Source organism: Wickerhamomyces anomalus, assembly GCF_001661255.1.
Source record: "Wickerhamomyces anomalus NRRL Y-366-8 unplaced genomic scaffold WICANscaffold_1, whole genome shotgun sequence".
Classification (NCBI taxonomy): Eukaryota; Fungi; Ascomycota; class Saccharomycetes; order Phaffomycetales; family Wickerhamomycetaceae; genus Hansenula; species Hansenula anomala.
In genome coordinates, this window is record NW_017567110.1 from 1,318,428 (window position 1) to 1,338,299 (window position 19,872).

General features: G+C 35.0%; 8 protein-coding genes across 8 annotated transcripts; 7 read left to right on the top strand and 1 right to left on the bottom strand.

Moving 5' to 3' along the window:
• Window positions 1-418: 418 nt before the first annotated feature.
• MEK1 (serine/threonine protein kinase MEK1) lies at window positions 419-1,906 on the top strand (the record flags this gene model as incomplete). Its single annotated transcript, XM_019186665.1, has 4 exons — window positions 419-901; window positions 957-1,067; window positions 1,122-1,186; window positions 1,234-1,906. 4 exons carry the CDS (start codon window positions 419-421, stop codon window positions 1,904-1,906), a joined length of 1,332 nt encoding a protein of 443 aa, XP_019041333.1.
• A 546-nt stretch (window positions 1,907-2,452) lies between these two features.
• Window positions 2,453-4,368, top strand: WICANDRAFT_102944 (transcriptional repressor WHI5). The gene has a single exon (XM_019180367.1). The coding sequence runs from the start codon at window positions 2,869-2,871 to the stop codon at window positions 4,138-4,140; it is 1,272 nt and encodes a 423-aa protein (XP_019041334.1). The 5' UTR covers window positions 2,453-2,868; the 3' UTR covers window positions 4,141-4,368.
• Window positions 4,369-4,723: 355 nt separating this feature from the next.
• Window positions 4,724-5,668, top strand: WICANDRAFT_14521 (alpha/beta hydrolase; the record flags this gene model as incomplete). Its single annotated transcript, XM_019180610.1, has 1 exon — window positions 4,724-5,668. A coding segment is annotated over one exon (945 nt), but the record flags the coding sequence as incomplete, so codon positions are not given.
• Window positions 5,669-6,134: 466 nt separating this feature from the next.
• WICANDRAFT_13511 (alpha/beta fold hydrolase) lies at window positions 6,135-7,061 on the top strand (the record flags this gene model as incomplete). Its single annotated transcript, XM_019180576.1, has 1 exon — window positions 6,135-7,061. A coding segment is annotated over one exon (927 nt), but the record flags the coding sequence as incomplete, so codon positions are not given.
• Window positions 7,062-8,304: 1,243 nt separating this feature from the next.
• Window positions 8,305-8,472, top strand: WICANDRAFT_25991 (nucleolar and coiled-body phosphoprotein 1 family protein; the record flags this gene model as incomplete). The annotated part of the gene is made up of 1 exon (XM_019181214.1): window positions 8,305-8,472. A coding segment is annotated over one exon (168 nt), but the record flags the coding sequence as incomplete, so codon positions are not given.
• A 548-nt stretch (window positions 8,473-9,020) lies between these two features.
• Window positions 9,021-11,294, top strand: SSL2 (TFIIH/NER complex ATPase/helicase subunit SSL2; the record flags this gene model as incomplete). Its single annotated transcript, XM_019181257.1, has 1 exon — window positions 9,021-11,294. One exon carries the CDS (start codon window positions 9,021-9,023, stop codon window positions 11,292-11,294), a length of 2,274 nt encoding a protein of 757 aa, XP_019041338.1.
• Window positions 11,295-11,420: 126 nt separating this feature from the next.
• Window positions 11,421-13,367, bottom strand: NDC80 (kinetochore-associated Ndc80 complex subunit NDC80; the record flags this gene model as incomplete). Its single annotated transcript, XM_019184038.1, has 2 exons — window positions 11,421-13,182; window positions 13,234-13,367. 2 exons carry the CDS (start codon window positions 13,365-13,367, stop codon window positions 11,475-11,477), a joined length of 1,842 nt encoding a protein of 613 aa, XP_019041339.1. The 3' UTR covers window positions 11,421-11,474.
• Window positions 13,368-16,698: 3,331 nt separating this feature from the next.
• On the top strand, window positions 16,699-18,900 carry WICANDRAFT_66430 (uncharacterized protein; the record flags this gene model as incomplete). The annotated part of the gene is made up of 1 exon (XM_019184039.1): window positions 16,699-18,900. One exon carries the CDS (start codon window positions 16,699-16,701, stop codon window positions 18,424-18,426), a length of 1,728 nt encoding a protein of 575 aa, XP_019041340.1. The 3' UTR covers window positions 18,427-18,900.
• Between the last annotated feature and the right edge of the window lie 972 nt (window positions 18,901-19,872).

Consider the following 19,872-nt stretch of genomic DNA (forward strand, 5'->3'; position numbering starts at 1 on the left):
AAAGAAAGAAGGATAGAGGTATAAAATTGAGCTATTGATTAATATTGGAAATTTATTTGGAACAGTGTTATATTGGAATTATTATATTGAAAGTTGAAGTGTAAAAGTGTATAAGATTAAAAGAATAAAGTAACTTTACCAATTTAAAAAAAAAAAAAAAAAATTTCGGCTCCCGCCCAGAGGTATAGGCAAACTTGCTAGCTAGTAATTCAGTATCCATTTTTATGTGTGTGTTTATGATTGTTTTTGTTGTTTTTGTTGGTTTTTTTGTGCTGTTTTTCGTTATAACGTTTCGGCGGCTAACTATGTTTTGAAAAACATATAGAAAAAGTAGAAAAACTATACCAAATGCAACCTTTCATAAAAAAAGTTTTCAGTGGCAAGTGGAAATTATAGTGACTTGAATGGTTGAAGAATAATGGCTTGTGATAGTGAAAGAAAAGTAACATTGGGTGAACTAGTTGTAATTGACAGGTACAATGATCTAGGCGAAGATGATAATATGGCAGATTCTGTGGCATTATACAAAGGTATTCGATTGACCATCGGTAGGAACGTTAACAATGATATTGTGATCAATCATCCAGCAGTCTCCGGAGAGCACTGTGTTATATGGGCGATTCAATTTGATGATAATTCTATTCCATTAATTTATCTCAAAGATTTGTCATTAAATGGAACCTATGTCAATGATAACAAGATCGCTAAAAATTCAGTTTCATTGTTAAATCATGGTGACGTGATAACAATTGAATATGGAATTGAAATTGAATATCAATCTGTATTTGGTTACCAGGAATCTGAGTATGGGGAAGAGATTATCTCAAAAGGCTCAATCTGTAAAGAATTCAAAAACTGGACTATTTCAAATAGAATATTGGGTAATGGAACTTTTGGATATGTAAGACAGATACCTTGACTTCCATTTTAGCTTTGACGGGGAACTAATATTATAGGTTTTTGTATCTCAGAGAAAAGTTGATTCTAAGTTATGTGCTGTTAAGGTTATCAAAAACACACCAAATGTTATTCCATTTGAAGCCAAAGTATTGATGAAGTTGAGCCATGTAAGTGAAGCGCAGAAAATTCTAGACGTGGAGCATCACTGACATAAACACTAGCCAAATATTATAAATGTCTATGAGACAAAAATCATTGGGAACCAATTATACATCTTTGAAGATTTGTAAGTAGGATAGCATATCCTATGAAACGTTCACTAACACTTTATAGGATTTGTGGAGGGGACTTATTCTCCTATTTAGCTAAAGGTGACTCCTTAACGGCTTTGCCAGAATTTGAAGCACTAGTTATTGCGTACCAAGTATTAGGTGCCCTTCGTTATCTTCATCAAAATAATATAGTTCATCGTGATTTAAAATTGGATAACATTTTGTTGGCTTCACCTGAACCTTTTACCAGAATTGTTCTTGCAGATTTTGGAATTGCTAAATCAATATGTTCAACAAAAAGAAGAATGTTTACCGTTGTTGGAACTCCAGAATATTGTGCACCAGAAGTTGGATTTGATTCCACAAAGAATCCTGAATTTAACACCGGAATATTGAAAAAACTCTCATTGGTAAAAAGAGGATATGACTCAAAATGTGACATATGGTCCCTTGGAATAATCGTTCATATAATTTTGAGTGGAATCTCACCTTTTTATGAAGATGGTAATGAAATAAATATCATCAAAGCAGCTAAAAGAGGGAGTTTAAAGTTTCACTTAAAACAATGGGCAAAGATTTCTGATTCAGCTAAGGATTTTGTTCAATCATTGTTGTGTGTTGATATTGAGAAAAGATTCAATGTTATGGAATGCTTTGAACACAAGTGGATCACGATTCACGAAGCTGAACTTGCAAGAGTCAATGCAAAGATTTTTTCAAACTTTAGAGATTGATCTATGGTCAGCTAAAACTAGCTTCTTATCTTGCCTGGTATATATATATATGGTGTCCCTGCCAGTAAGAATTTGCACAATGTTTTGAATATATGTAGTGTAGTCAGTCTCCTTTGACCATCGAAGTTTTTAAGCGAGCTGGATACATATGCAAGGAGTCCCTCATAACAACCCTGTGTACCTCACATCATTAAAGATTTTCCGTTTCTGTGGTTTCCAAACTCCTATGAAGGTTGAAGTTGCGAAATTCATCAAAGGGTGTCAATTTGACGCAAAAGAAAAGCAGTGTTCTACTTTTCACAAGCTCTCGAATTAGTTCGTGAGGATGGAACTCATATCACGACGGCTACGTTGAAAAGTTCACTCGTGAAATGAAAAATTGATGTTGTTTCTGGATTTCCCAAAGCAGCTCACCTTCCATTTTCGGAAGTTTCTGTGCACATTTTTTTTCGTGTTTCAAAGCGAAATTGGCGACTTTTTGCAATTTTTAAAAAAAAGTTTGTTTCTATAACAACAAAAATTCAAAATACAAATAAAAAAAAACCGCTACAGCCATAAATAATTTATCAACATTACGTACCAAAGGTACCTCAAACCAATATCATCAACAATCCATCCCTTTTGTTATTTATAAAGGGGCATCCAAGAGTAAAGGATATCTAGGGGACAAAATTATTAATATTACAACACCCTCATCCCAAAACTGTTTTCCCTTATTCTTTTACAAAGAGAATATCATTTTTGAAACTATCGGGTATAAATTATTGGTGAAGTCCAATTTGCCTCCTTCAAACATCAAACAAAAAAGACTTTAAAACCTATTAAATTACGTTCAGATAGTGTGTCAAAGACAGTTCCTTCGTCATTTCAAGTTTCAATTCTATCAAGCTGCGCATTCCCTTAATTTTGTTAAGAGTACACCTGTTCAGTCATCAATCACAGAAAACTCATTAACAGACCGCATGACGGAGCAAATAGAGACAATAAGTGCTAAAGGAAGCACTTCAGAGCAAAATGATAACAAAAAATCAGCATCCTCTGAGACTATACCACCATCAACACCAGAAAGAACTCATCGTTCCTCGTCATCCTCATCAAACACAAATTCCAAGAATGATCCTATAATACCATCAACACCACCATTAAACTCAAGAAGAAAGTTTTCAAGTGGAAATTTTCAATCTCCAGGAGATTTGGCTTCAAACCCAAATACTTTATTACCACCAGCCACACCTTTTATGAGCTCTACAGGTAAATTTAGATTATCCAATGTGCCTGAAACTCCATTTTCTGCAAAATCTACAAATGAACTCACCACATCACCTTTGAAATCACCTTCCCAATTTAAAGATAATGAGGATTCTGATAAACCTCCCATTAGACAAATATCTTCAACTTTGAAAGCTAGGTTAAGTTATGCATTTGTTAAATACCAACATGGATGGGCAAATCAATCATTAGATGAATTGGAAAAGACGATAATGAATAAGGATTCTGACTTGGAAGAACCCTTTAAAGATTTGGCATCATCACAAAAATCAAGAACTTATGAAGAATTTTGGAATAATACCAATGGTAAATCTCCTCAAAAATTATCTCCTTCAAAAGTTACCAAACCAAATAATAGTTTACTGAAGTCTCCAACAAAAGTTAAACTTGAAAATGCACATTCAGTGGAGCAATTACAAGATGATGGTTCTGCAAACTTGGCATTTTTACAAGCAATATCTAAAAGCAGATCACCAAAGAGAAGATCCCATTTACAAAATAATCTAAGAATTGATGCATCAAAATTCCAACAACAGCAACAACAGAATCCAGAAGCAGACGCTGTAGAGACATTAATGTCCCTATCGTCACCTCAATCATTCAAACCAAAGACTGATTTCATACCTCAACAAAACCTACCCAGACAAAGACTGTCATTTGGTGATCATTTAGTTCGACAATCCCCAAGACAAACACATCCACATTCACCTCATCATTATCATCCTCAAGCACAAGGGTTCAATAATCATCGTCATGCAAATCATCATAGTCATCATGCTCGTTCGGGTTCTTCAAATGATAATGCAATAGAGACGGAAAGTGATACAGAGTACGAAGAGTCTAATACAACAGATGAAGAAGATGTGTCTACCCAATCTCAAAGTAATGGCACAAAGACTGAGAATGACGAGGATGAGGATGTGGAGATAAGGACCAGTAGTGGCACAAAGAGCCCAGAATCATAGAATGCATTGTTTTGTTTGATTTTTTTTAAAGAAGTTGATTTTAGTTCATTTATCGTTTATTTTTTTAACTATACTTATGATTCATTTCTTTTAAGTGGCCTTTGACCCATGTTTTAATACTTTTTAACTTTTTGTATACCATACATGAATAGACAGTACGGAGTGCTGCAAACGTTTTCAATTTCTAATATTATATCCATACAGTTAATGCTCAATGTATACAACAGATTGTACTGCAACTAGAGATATAAATGATCACCCCTGTGTGATTGTGTTAAGTTCTGTATATATTCAAGTCCTTATTTTAGCGTTGTTTGCCGAAATTACTGTTTACACGCTTTCGTTTGACAGAATCATCAAGGTCTCCGCAAAACTAATCTTTAACCGAGCTCGAAAAATAGACGTTGATGAGCTTTTGAATGTTTAAACTTCAAATAATATAAAAAAGCAGAATTCCTATCAGTGATCAATTATTCAATTCAACGATGATGACAATTAAAGCTTCATAGATAGAATCATTTTGATTGCCTTAATCACCAACTACCTTCAAAACTAGAGAATAATGTCTTCTTCATCTATCTATTTTGATAGATTTGAAAGAATCTTTGATGCTCAATTCCCAAGATTCAACAAGAATGCGACAATTCCTCCAAATTCAAACCATCTAAAGATAGTTGTTGATCATTATAAACTTCGCAGCTCATTAAAATCACCAGAAAGAAAACCAATAAATTTGTATCTCTTACATGGAACAGGGATGACAAAAGCCATTTGGAGATATTATGCTAAAAGATTATATGAATTTTCAGAAACAGAATCTCCAATCTGGCAAATTGATAACATTATTGCCATGGATCTTGTTACTCATGGTGAATCTGCAATGTTCAATATGGGCAAATTAGGATATGAATATGATTGGAGAGATGGTGCCAGAGACTTGGTCAAGATTGCCTCTGAGTTAAATTTACAAGGTGATAATATTGCTATTGGACATTCAATGGGTGGGTTTCAATCCGTTTATGCTGCATTTTTGGCGCCTACATTGTTTAAATTTGTCGTTCCAATTGAGGCTGTTTTGAACCAATCTGAGAATTCTCGCAAAAGGTTTAAAGGCTTATTGCCTGCTCTAAATAAGGTTATTACCACTGAGTTTAGGAATGAGGTGGAATATGAAACATTTATGAAAAAGAAGAGTTTCTATACAGGTTTTAATAAAGAGATTTTGGATGACTTCATCAAGGCTGAAAAATGGGTTCACCCAGACGGCACTGTTTCTACAAAGACTTCAAAACAACAGCAGATGCTCGGATATTATGTTGGTGGCTTTATAACTCCAATAGCTTTAGAAGTTGTTCACAATATCTTCATTCCTATTGTTCATGTTATAGGCAGTGAAGCCACATGGAATGAAAAAGAGAGTGTGGAACTCATACGTAATGGACATATCAACGTACTAGACGCTGTTGATATAAAAGGCGGTCAACATTTAGTTAATGGAGAGCAGCCCGATGAGGTTATTAAAGTATTGATCAGTTCTTTCAACAAGTATATCAAACGAGATGAGGATAGTGATTTCCAGAACAGCAAACCATTGAGTTCAAAGGATTACAATGCTACTTTCAAGACTGAATATGCAAAAATCGAGTCCAGCATCTTTACCAAGAAGAAACCAGCCAAGTTATGACCACTAAATAGTTTTTTATGAGATTTTGTTAAAGTACTTTTTGATGTAGGTTTGCTGACCCTTTCGCGAATGGCAGAGAGAGTATTTTTTAAGAGGGGACATTCGCGGTGGATGATGTACTCATCGGTTCGCAAATATAGCGCTTCCAAGTTCCAAGTCAAGATGATCATTGTGTCAAGAGTCAAGAATACGGTGGATATTTGTGGTGCAACGATGTATATAAACACTTGGGGTGCCGTGATTATAGGGTGTCCTTGGTTTACCTTGATCAACTAAAGTGAAAATGTCACAACCTTATGATCGATACGTTAAAGTGGTTGAAGCAGAGTTCCCAAGGATGACAATAAACTCAACCATCCCAACTGGAATATCTCTGGCAGTGGTGTTTGACCACTACAGAATAAGAAGAGGGTGGAAAAGCCAAAACAGAAAGCCTGTCAACCTGTTCTTCATGTCTGGCACAGGAATGACTAAAGCAATATGGCAATACCATATCAAGAGACTGTTTCAATACTCTGAAGAACATGAAGATTTACCATGGCAATTGAATAATGTTATAGCAGTGGACTTGGTAAATCATGGTGAAAGTGCTGTTGAAAATACAGGAAGGCTCGGGTTTGTTGTAGATTGGAGAGAAGGTGCACATGACTTGATACAAGTTGCAAAAAGTTTGAGGTTACAAGGTACCAATGTCGTTGTTGGTCATTCTATGGGAGGCTTTCAAGCTCTTCATGCTTCCACATTAGCACCTTTGATGTTTCAACATGCTGTTGTTATAGAACCAGTGATTTATGGGGACCCTGAATCTTCTGCAAGGCTGGATAGAATGATTCCTTCGTTGAACAAAGTTATCAAATCAAGATTCAAAAATGAGCAAGAGTTTGATCATTTTTTCAAAAATCAAAGTATCTTCAAAAACTTCAACAGTGAAATACTGGATGATTTTATTGAGTCTGAAAAATTAGTTCACAGGGATGGAACTGTTAGTGCTAAAACCTCAAAAGAACAACAATTGATTTGTTATATGAATGCATCTTCTGCTGTTAGATTGTGGAGAGAAATTTTGTCTAACGTTACAATTCCTGTGATTCATGTTATTGGTTCTGCAGCTACATGGAATCCACCACAAAGTGTGAAAGAGGTCAGACAGTTATTGAAACACGTTAAAGGGGTTGATATTGAAGGTGGTCTACACTTGGTCAATTGCGAAAAACCTGACACGATTGTTGACATTCTGCTGGATTGCTTGAACAATAACATTGACAAGTCAGTAGAAATTGATCCATACCAAGGCAAAAGTTATGAGGATGTGTTTAATGAGAACTTCCATAGAATATACAGTGCCAAATTATGATGTTTATGAATAATGAATTAATATATGAATACATGCTGAACTTATCGGCCGAGTAACCTGGCTGAGTGTGCCTCTAACCACAAGTTTTTTTTTTTTTTCTTTTTACTTTAGGAAAAAAAATTTAAAATATTCTCTTCAAAATTGACATCTAATTAGGTAACTAGACCAGTAGAATTAGACATAATTGAAGATGGCATCCAAAGAAGAAATCATATCATTAGTTGCTGACTACTTAGAGCGTAATGATTTAGTCGGAGTTGCTAAAAAATTATCTAAGGACGCTGAAAAGAAAGGTTTAAAGATTGAAAAGAGTGATGCTAAAATTGAAGAGTTGATAACTTTAAAAATTAAAGAAGTTAAAGAAAAGGAATCTTCCTCAGACTCATCATCTGAATCAGATTCTTCAGATTCTTCAGATTCAGACTCAGGCTCAGACTCTGATGATGAATCCAGTTCTAGTTCAGAGAGTGAAGATTCCGATTCTTCAGATTCAGACTCAGAATCAGAAGAAAAAGCTTCAGAAAAACCAGAAATAACAAAAACATCATCCTCATCCTCATCATCATCAGATTCAGAATCATCGTCATCAGATTCAGATTCAGACTCTTCCTCTTCAGACTCCGAAAAAGAATCAGAAAAAGCAGTAGTGAAAGCGGAAACAACTAAAGAAACCTCATCCTCATCCTCTTCATCAGACTCAGACTCAGACAGCTCAAGCTCAAGTTCTTCATCAGATTCAGACTCAAGCTCCTCGTCAGATTCATCATCATCATCTGATAGTGATTCCTCAAGTGATTCTGATTCTTCATCAGACTCAGAACCAGAAAAAGAAAAGGAAAACACCAAAAAAAGATCTCGCTCCGACTCATCATCTTCAGAATCCTCATCAGACTCATCAGACTCAGATTCAGACTCATCATCATCATCATCATCAGAAGATGAGAAAAAACAAGTTTCTAAGAAACAAAAATTGGAAGAAAAAGTCCCAAGTTCAGGTACTGCTTCATTATCAAGCAATGAAAGCTCAATCGCAGCCACTCCTGAAGCAGAGCTAAAAGATGGTCAACGTAAACATTTTTCAAGAATAGACAGATCAAAAATCTCATTTGAAGCTTCTGCTTTACAAGATAACACTTATAAAGGTGCTGCCGGTACTTGGGGTGAAAAAGCTAACGAAAGATTAGGCATGGTTAGAGGGAAAGATTTCACCAAAAACAAAAACAAGATGAAAAGAGGTTCTTACAGAGGTGGTTCCATTACAATGGCATCAGGTTCTTATAAATTCACTGATTAAGAAACTTTATTCGCATCTATTTTAGTTTGATAAAGCAGCTATTAAATTGGAGTTAATTTATTTTTATACTTGTTTTGATTATTTCTTTTGGTTTATCATCTTCTTTCGCTTCAGTATTCTCCATTAATTACTATATAGAGATACAAATGTACTATTTAATAATTTATTTGAAAATTTTCGCGAATTAGTTATACTTTTGTGTCCCGTAAACAACTCTATTTGGTGTTTGGGTTTCTAGAGAAACATAAATGTGAGCATTTGAAATCAGTAATTATCATCATTTGCCTCTTTCAATGTTCAGCTCATTTGCACACATCATAGGCCCAATATCATCAGACTAAACAATGTCCTTACGTGCTGGTACTCGTAAGAGCTATGCTGAAGATGAAGACTTCTCAGATTCAACAAACACAAGTTTTTCAGAAGAAGAAGATGCAGACCTTGATCCAGCTTATACAAAAACAAACACTTCTATGAAGATCAACAAGGGACCTAAGGCACCCAAGAAAGCCACTGGTGGTGATGATGATGGTGATATAGGTATGGAGATGGACATACCACCTGATTATGTGCCCGATGTCGTTGCAAAGATGTTCAACAAGAATGACTTTTCATACTTGAAGCTAAAACCTGATCATGCTTCAAGACCTTTATGGATATCACCAAGTGATGGTAGAATCATTTTGGAAAGTTTTTCACCTCTTGCTGAACAAGCTCAAGATTTTTTAGTCACAATTGCTGAACCTATCAGTAGACCAAGTCACATGCATGAATATCGTATAACGGCTTATTCATTGTATGCAGCAGTTTCAGTGGGTTTGGAGACAAATGATATAATTTCGGTGTTGAATCGTCTATCGAAAGTTCCAGTTGCTTCTTCAATTATAAATTTTATCAAAGGTGCAACAATTTCTTATGGTAAGGTTAAGTTAGTTTTGAAACATAATAGATACTTTGTGGAAAGTACACAAGCAGACATATTACAAATGTTATTGAAAGATCCTGTTTTAGGTCCACTAAGGATAGATTCATCAGAAAACAATAATGGGCTCACGTCCGAGAAGGCTCCTGTTCAAGGTGATTTGAGAATTCCTGGGACAAAACCAGTAAATGCAAATGGTGTATCTGAAGAAAAAGTTGAGGACATTTATGCATCAGTTATTGGGGATAGAGAAGATGATAACGATGATGATGACCTTGATGCTGTTCATTCTTTTGAAGTTTCCAATGATTCTGTTGAAATTGTGAAGAAAAGATGTCAAGAAATTGATTATCCCGTGCTGGAAGAGTATGATTTCCGTAATGATACAAGAAATCCTGATTTAGACATTGATTTGAAACCATCAACTCAAATTAGACCTTATCAAGAGAAATCTTTAAGTAAGATGTTTGGTAATGGTCGTGCTAGATCTGGTATTATTGTCTTGCCGTGTGGTGCTGGTAAAACTTTGGTTGGTATTACTGCAGCGTGTACTATTAGAAAATCAGTTATTGTTTTGTGTACCTCTTCAGTGTCAGTTATGCAATGGAGACAACAATTTTTGCAATGGTGTACTATTCAACCTGAAAATGTGGCTGTTTTCACATCTGATAATAAGGAAATGTTTCAAAGTGAAGCAGGGTTGGTTGTTTCTACATATTCAATGGTGGCAAACACAAGAAATAGATCTCATGATTCTCAAAAAGTCATGGATTTTCTAACGTCAAGAGAATGGGGGTTCATAATTTTAGATGAAGTTCATGTTGTTCCTGCTGCAATGTTTAGAAGAGTTGTTACTACTATTGCTGCACATGCTAAGCTAGGTTTAACAGCAACATTGGTTAGAGAAGATGACAAGATTAGTGATTTGAATTTCTTAATTGGTCCTAAGTTGTACGAAGCTAATTGGATGGATCTTGCTCAAAAAGGTCATATTGCAAACGTTCAATGTGCAGAAGTGTGGTGTCCAATGACTTCAGAATTTTATCAAGAATATTTACGTGAAAGTGCACGAAAGAGAATGTTGTTGTACATCATGAATCCAACAAAGTTCCAAGCCTGCCAGTTTTTAATTGAATATCATGAAAAACGTGGTGATAAGATTATTGTCTTTGCAGATAATGTTTATGCCTTGCAACAATATGCCCTGAAACTTGGTAAACCATTCATTTTTGGTTCAACTCCACAACAGGAGCGTATGCATATTTTACAAAATTTCCAACATAATGATCAAGTTAATACCATATTTTTGTCAAAAGTTGGTGATACATCTATTGATTTGCCAGAAGCTACATGTTTGATTCAAATTTCATCGCATTATGGTTCTCGTCGTCAAGAAGCACAACGGTTGGGTAGAATTTTGAGAGCTAAGAGAAGAAATGATGAAGGTTTCAACGCTTTCTTTTATTCATTAGTCTCCAAAGATACACAAGAAATGTACTACTCCACAAAGAGACAAGCGTTTTTGGTTGACCAAGGTTATGCTTTTAAAGTTATTACACATCTACACGGTATGGAAAGCTTACCAGATCTTGCTTATGCTTCACCAAGAGAAAGACGTGAATTATTACAGGATGTGCTGTTGAAGAATGAAGATGCTGCAAGCTTAGAAGTTGGTGATGATGCTGATAATTCAGTTGGTCGTGGTAATAACGTTGGAAAACGTCACCACAATGGCGGTAATGGTAGTAAGTCCAAAGCACAAAGAACTGCTGGTTCATTAGCAAGTTTGGCTGGTGGTGAAGATATGGCTTACGTTGAGTACAGCTCGAACAAAAATAAAGAGCTAAAAGAACATCATCCACTGATTCAAAAGATGTACTATAAGAATAAAAAGAAATAGGGTTGTTACCCTAAGTAATGATAAAGAACGTTGAACTGTTTAGTTTCAATTTACATAATGATATAATATCTTAAATCGTAGTCCACTAAATAATAATACATTGTTCCCTAAATACATTATAAACAAAAATTCTTAACACCATAACCGTAACTGATTAGTATAAAACTCTTAAAAACTCACCTATTGTACAACTTCTTCTTCTCTTTGTTTCTCCAACTCATCAATAACCATGTTTTCAAGGTCTTCTAATGAACCTTGTATATTCAATTTAAATGTTATAACTGTGTCCATCATTTTTTGTGCCTTTGAATGTAAGATTTCTCTTTCTTGTTCAACGTTGTTTGCCAATTTTTGGTATTCCATATCAATCGTCTTTGTTTGTTGATCCAACAGAAGCATATTTTGTTTTGAACTAGATTGAATTTGCTTCAACTCACTTTGGAATCTTTCAATTTCTGTATGGTAGAAATTGGCATCTTTTGTCATTGTTTCATACAATACTTCATAGTCCAATTTTCCAGCTGATAACTTTGCCTCCAATGATTCAACTTGTTCAGATTTCTCATTTATAGTTTCACCTATTGAATCCAATTCCTCTTGTAAGCTTATAGCTTCATCTTGTGCTTTATGAATTCTGACATTTATATCATTTTTGAGTTTCTGCAAGTTGAGACGAATATCTGTTTTTATATCTTGACCTTCTAATAAAGCATCTGGTCTTAAACCTAAGCGTTCTTCACTCAGAAGGTTATCCAATTTGACAACATATTTTGAAGCATCAATATCAGGTGAAGTGGAAGCAATTGTGTAGACACTGAAATTGTATTCTTTTAAAGTATTTGATAGTTCCTCATACGCCTGTTGCGCTTCTAATTCTTTTGAATGAACAATTTTCGATATCTCATTAAGTCTCAAGTTGACAGCATCAATTGATTTTGAAACTCTATCTCTTTCATTATTCATTCTGTCAATGTCTTTTGGAGTTAATCCTTGTGCAGATATTTGTTTTTGGATTTGTCTTTTCTCTTCTTCAGTACGAACCAATTCAGCTTCTGAATTTTGCATCTCCTGCTTGATTTGTTCCAAAACGTTGTTCCATTTCAACTTTCTATTTTCCATGGACTCAATGTAAGCTTTGAATTTGAACAAATCACTTTCTAGGGCTTCTGATTTTTTCTCAACAGCTACTAATGATTCAGATTCAGCAACCAGTTTATGATGAGTATCTCTTAGTTTGACGTTTTCATTCAAGAGTCTTTGTGTTTGTTTAACAATATCTTCAGTGTATTTATCATATTCTGATCTCATTTCATTGTAGAATTCAGTGTAGTCATCAATATTGTTTAGGAAGGCGTTATATGATTTGATGATGTAGTTAATGAAAATTCTCTCCAGTTCCAATTCATTTTGGTCTGTTCCATCATCTAATTCTTCAGGTATCTCATCTTCGGTAAAGTCCATCACTGATATTTCCTCGACCTTTAGATTCAATTGCACCAACCAATATAGCATTCCTAGGAAAACAGGCCAGTTTTGACCACCAACAGCTGAAATTTGTGATTTGTTAACTGAATCAAGATACGGATACTTGATATTCTTTAACACGTAATACACTTCATGCTCAATACTTTTGGTGAATCTATAGCCTGGGTCAACTTTTTTGTACAAGAATTGAAAGATAACGACAAAATCTTTTTGAGTAGGATTTTTCAAAGCCTTGATTCCCAGTGGATGTCTCATTTCAGTTTCAAAGTTGTGAGTTACTAAAAAGTCAAAAATCTCTTGTTGAATTGATGCTTGAAAATTTTTGTCACGTAAAGGACGGGGGTCTTTTGATTGTGATAAAGATCCCAATCCAAATGAAGATGCCCTATGAGTTGGACGAGAGCTAAATAACTGTTAGTATCAACCCTAAGTAAAAATCCCAAGTAATACATACACTGAATTCAGTCCAGCTAAACTCTTTCTTCTTCCATTACGAATTGCACTTTGTTGAACCATTTCACTTATACCGGTTGATGAGTTTCTATTGACACTTGGTCCCATACTATTTGTTCTTGGAGCTCCGATCATTGACTGCCTTGCTGATATTCTATTTGAGTTTCTCTTGAGCCCAGAGGATAGCTGTGGAATATTGGAAACATTGTGTACTTGATTCAAATCCAATTGTGAAAGAGGGATGTTGTCGCTCCTCAAGCGTTTGTAATAATTGTCTTGAGACATGAAAGAAGGGATGTGATGAACCTAGCGAGTGAATAATGTAGAGTTATGGTGGATATGTGGTGTATGATCTGGCCCTTTTGCTAGTTGTCGCGTCGTTAACGTGGTTGACGTGGTTGTGATTTGTGGATATATATCGTTTTTTTGTTTTGTTTTTTTTTGTTTACCAAAATCTCAACTTGACCAGAATCGGTAACCATGGAAACCATAAATCTTTTGACAAGGGGCCACAGCATACTTTGAAAATTCGCGAAATTGTAGAAATCATCATTTTGATTCATTATTTCAGATCAACTGACTGGTCCTCTCAAGATATGCCTCTAGTTTAGATGAAAGGCTACTGCTGGTACGCTATAAAAGATCACACTTTCACTTCAAAGCTCGCAGATATCCATCAAGATTTACTCTGATCGTTACGTACGCTAGAATGTGAATATATTTCTTTCAACTGCTACAAGGTTTTTGTTCGTTGGTGGTTCCTGTGATAGTCCTTCTGCTCCCAAATATATGGAGGTCAATAATCTGGACAGCTCATCAAATAAGGCGTTTGAAGCTGAACATCTTGGGGCTCTCAAAAATTGTTACTTTTTACATCCGCAGAAAGAAGTTTTTTTAAAACTAAACACTTCAACTTAAACTTTAATACTGTTGAGCCAACTGATGGTCTACTACAAATAATCTTTTAGGTAATACATGAGCGTTAGCTTCTAGAAAAAGGTTTTTGAAACAGTTAGACAAAACCCTGAGCTTTGACTCAATTCAAAGAGAAAGTGGAAACGTCGTTTCGTTTATTGACGTATCAAGTATCCCTATGATTGTGTTAGAGGCTTCATATTCTATCGCTTGGTTAATACGTTTTTAAAATTGGGAAAATATGAGTTGGTCAAGTTGGTTTTATAGAAGAACTATCTTTATGATTGAATGAGTGAGGTACAATAACAACAAGTGTCATTGAGTGCTGTGGGCATTGTTATTTCTCGTGAATTTGAAGCTGAATATCCATGGGTGCTGGTGTTGAATATATGGACTAACAAAGAGAAGTAAGAGATGGCATTCATCATTTGCAGGCCGTTATGTTTTGAGCATTCCTAATGGAAAATGTTATTGTTGAACAATCCCTATGACCCCAAGAAAGGAACTGGTAACAATTTTACCGTGGATGCTCAAGCCAATTGGCCAGATATGACAACAAACCGAAAAGCATCTCAAATTAATGGGACAGAATTTAGCCAATTTCGCTTTAAACTAGAGAGAAGAAGAAAGAACGAGAAGATCAGCATTGACCAATTGCCCAAATTACTGACTTGTGAATGATACTGGCAAGACTGATATTGAACAATGTCAGTTATGAAGATTATATAGCTGTTATTGATGGTGAATAAAGCTGTATGAAGAGTATGGAAATGAAAAGCGTATGGGGTTCCTGAAGATTATTAATTATATGTTGAAACTTGACATACATATACTTCATGTTTGGATATTAAAATTCAAAGCAGAGAAAGAATCAAGTTGACATTTTGAACTTTAATATGCTTCCATGGTGAAATCCCAAGCTTCCATTTTCCAAACGAATAAACTTTAAATGAATTTTTTTGTATGTTTACACTGCAGAACGGTTTAAACGTGAGACAAAAGCCTAAAGGTGAGAGAACATCATTGGTGTAAACAATGTGTAGCCATGAAAACAATAAACAATGCAGTAGAAGCTGTGGAATTTGAAGCTGTGCTATGGTATGTACACATACAACTTGTGCAAATCAGTCAATAACCTAGGACTCAGGTACCTTCTCTGCTCGAATTATTAGAGGTTTTGCGTCTCCAAGTGGTATAGAAGAAGAGTCAAGACTCAAGAGTCAAGACTCAAAGTTGGAATTCACGGTAGGCACTAGACTTAACCGAGCCAGCTGGAGGATTGTACTTTTCAGTTTATGCCGTTTCAACTTCTTTCAAGCTTTAATTGTTGAGAATCAGAATCTAATCTACACATAGAGTCAACTTTGACATGTTTGAATGAAACGAAGACATGAGCCGTCGGTATGGAATTGCAAAAGATCACTTCAATTTGTACACAGACGAAATCCCTTTCACCTATAATCATCACGTTGAAACTTGAAAAAAGCTGTGATGCTGTGATAAATTGAACGTAGAAACCAGATGTTTTTCAATTGTTGTTTTCTGCGAGCCATTTTCATGGTCTTGAGGATCAACGTACAAGTCCTGTGTACCATGAGAATAGGTCCATCGTAGCATTGAAGATAGGTCCCATGAAACCCCAAAGAAGATAGTTCTTTGCCAAAGACGGAATTATATGTTTTGATCTATAACTTTTGCAAGGATCAAATATTATTCTTCCAACTTTTGACCAGGTTGAAAAATTAATATTTAATACACGGTGCGCCAGCGCGACCTCACTAAAAATCGGCATTTTACAACTTGTAACTTCACACTTTACAAAGGCATAGAAACCTATGGTTTTCAGTGGGCAAGTCGAACCATCATGTATCTCTGTTCCATAAAGTTGGAACTTGTATGAACCAACTTATCATTATTTATGTACTGCATAGTTTCTGCGGATTTCTTCACCACTGCACATGGGATTTAAAAGTTTCTCAATTGTTGTTGAGGGCAACTGTCTTTAAATTTGGGATCTTGCGCGCCCAAAACGGAGACCATGCATCTCTCCACCGCGACTCACCGCCAAAACCAATACAACGACCTTCCTAATTGGGTGTTTGTTAGGACGTACAAGCATGCGTCACTGCATGGTTTTAGATACGATCGATGAAAAAGAAAGCACAATCATAACATTCCATTCAGCAAAAAACAACAAAAAACCAGGTCAAACTTTTTATGAGTGTTATCATTTAAATAAAGTAAACAACCCACCTTACAATTCCCAACTGCTCTGCCTCATAATAAAGAAGACCTTTACGTTCATTTCACTCATCAAATAATTGTGCAAAAGTTGAATCTTCAGAAATAAACCGTGCCTGTTTTCTATTGTCATATCCCATCGACACTTGTGTCTCAGTCCCATACCGTGTTTTTTTTTCAACATACCAAAGCACGAAAAAGATTTTTCTAAACTGATCAACATTTCACACACTTTAATACTCAAGTATTTGTCGTGGTATATAAAGGAATTGAATTCACTTGAAAAGTAAATCAGCAATTATATTCCAAAATGTTTAAAAATTTCAATACCTCTTTGAAAAAATCAAAGTCAACCAAGAGTCTCAAGATTTCTGAACCACAACAACTTGTTGATAACGATACAATGGATCATAACTCTCAGCTGCTCGACAATAACTATATTCCACCAACTCCCCCATTACCTTCATCATCAAGAAAGAATTCATCCTCATCATTATCATCATCATCAGCAACCCCAAGAAGTACACCTGCATCAAGTACAGTGATATTAATAACAAAGTTTGATTTCAAAGCTGAACACACGAATGAATTAAGTGTTGGTGTTGGTGAAGCATTAAAACTAATTGAAAGAAAAGGTAATGGTTGGATACTAGTAAAACCAATTGGAAGAATTTCCCCACCTGGTTTAATACCTGCAAGTTATGTTAGAATTGTTCGATTAAATAAAAATGAACAATCAGATGTGAAGCTGAATTCCAAATGGTTAGCATCATCTCAAGAAGTTGAAGAACCTGTTAAAGCCAATACCAAATGTTCATCAGTTGACACTTCAATTAGTTCTGATCAAGAACAACATTTTTCATTCCAATCCACTTCAACTTCATCAAGACCAAGTTCACCAACTTCAATCATTTCCAAATCATCAGCTATTTTAGAAACAATACTACCAATTTCAGGATTAGTGAGAAATGTTTCTTGTCATAATGGGAGATATTGGTATAGAGTGGATGTTGAACTGAATGATGGTAAAAAAAGACATCTTTGCAGATATTATCAAGATTTTTATAAGTTACATTGCTCTATAGTGGATGCTATTAGAAGCAATTATTCATCAGAAGAACAACAAGATGCTTGTATTGCCAAATTACCAGCTTTACCTGATCCAATCCCAAGACCGGATCTTGAAACTTTATCATCAATTTTACTTCAAAGATGTCAATCATTAAATGTTTATATTTTCAAGATTGTTCAAAACAAACATAAATTAGATTATTTCAAAATCTTGAGTGAATGGTGTTTACCAAGACTAGGAGATTTAGAATCAGATTCTAAAGACCCAATTTCCAACGAAGGCATTGAATCATTATTAAACCCTATGCCAACATCAGTGATTAACAACAAATCCGGCTCATCATCATCCCACAAAAAACCATCATTAAGTATTCAAACATCAGTTACACCACCATTACCAGTTCCAGAATTACCCCCAAATAGCATGTTATCTAAAAATTCATCAATAATATCATCCAATTCACCAATTGATTCTCCATTAAATTCCCCAAAGATATGGTCTTCACCAAATACCCCATCATCTGCTACATTTAGAGATAGATCCAATTCAAGTGTGAATAATAACAACCATAGTTCATCAAGTTTAGCTACAAGACCATCATTTAGTTTTGAAGATAATTGGATGTCCACACCAACAGAACCGTTATTTAATAATAGAAACTCAAGAGAGAAATTTGTTAACAAGAGAAATGTATCAGTTTCATCAAATATTACAACATCAAGTGCAGACTATATCAAGATTAAAGTTTTCCATAATGATGATATCTTTGCAATTAGATTTAACAAGAGTTTAAAATTACAAGATTTGAGAAATTCAATATCTAAAAGATTAGAATGTGATGTTAATTTGATTAAACTATATTATAAAAATTCTTCAAAGAATTATTTCTCTCCATTAAGTGATGAGTTTGATTTACATTCAGCATTGGATCAACCAAAGATTAGTATTAAAGTTCATTTATGGTGAAGGAGAAAGTTGTGGTGGATATTTTCAATTCATTAGGTATTCAGTTTTATGATGTACAGTTTTGTTTAGTTTTTTTTGTGTTCATTTTTGGTTTATTTTGATTTTCCTTCTTTCTTTCAGTTCTGTTGATTTTTTGCAACGTGATTTTATAATGGGTGATTTTGTGTATAACGAAAATATTTAAGAAACGCTTTAACGATTAGATTAGATATGCCGTAGAGCTGATCAAGTGTAAGTGATCTATTGATATATTATTGGCTGAATTCATTGACTACTACACTAGTCTAGTGGCATCGGCCGTGAACCTACCAAGGTGTATTTCTCCAAAAGCTCAGACTACAAGTGATCTCATGGTATTTAATCGATCGAATGGTTTGAAGAGGCCTCTTTTTGGATCTCTATGTTTTGATTTCGATGTTTGGTTCGGCATTTAAAGTCCCTGCTCAAAATCAAAACAGACCAAAATAAAGTTGAATTTGATCAACTTTGAAGAGCCCCATATACTTGGGTCTATGATGAAGTCATTTGATTCAATATTCAACAAGCTGGTGCATCATCGATTAATACAACCAATTACACCTTGATGTTCTACTGAATCAACAAAGTCCATACGGTTGATTGGACGTTGATTCGACGTTGAAAAGACTTTGGAATGTTGCAATTTGTAAACAAACGTTTCATGCCACTCTGCACGATTTTTGTGGTTTTTGTTTTTCCGTAGAGATGAGCGGTGAGCGTGTTGCTGTGCATCATATGTCCGCAAATGTTTGATATTGAAAGCCGCAAAAAGGCACATAGAAAAGAAGAACTGAATCAATTAAATAGTGAAGAAGGGAAGAGATAATGAATATATTGCAAGTGTAGTGTTCGTATATATGGTATATGGCTTTTGAGGTCAGAGTTCACTAATTCAGATTCTAGATTAAGTTTTCCTCGAATCTCACAATTGTGTGCCTGTTTTATTGTTTGATCAACAATTGGTGATCTGCTATACATACACAGGCCGTCAAATAGTACATGCCTTCTTCAAATGAATCCATCAAGACTCAAGAGATCAAATTGATATAAGTTCATGATTGATACCAAACAAGCCATCAAGTTCAAATGAGGTTTTAAGCTTTGTTCTTCGATTCAAAGACGCTAAAAGCCGTGATTGTGGTGATGCTTTGATATGTACAGTTGAAAGTGATGATGGGGAAGATAGAGTGGAAATTAGTGGTTGAGATTTGAACGACAAGATCAGTATAACTTTACGTGACAGTACTAGTTGTATCAAATATATCCTCCTGTAATATGATTACCCCAGCGACATTAAGCTGCGAGATTATAATAATATCATGATGATCTATCATGGTGTAATCGATATTGAAAGATATCGAAAGTAGATGTTACAGCCCTTTCTACATCCTGAATCAAATTTAAACCTTTCTAAATAAATAAATGTAA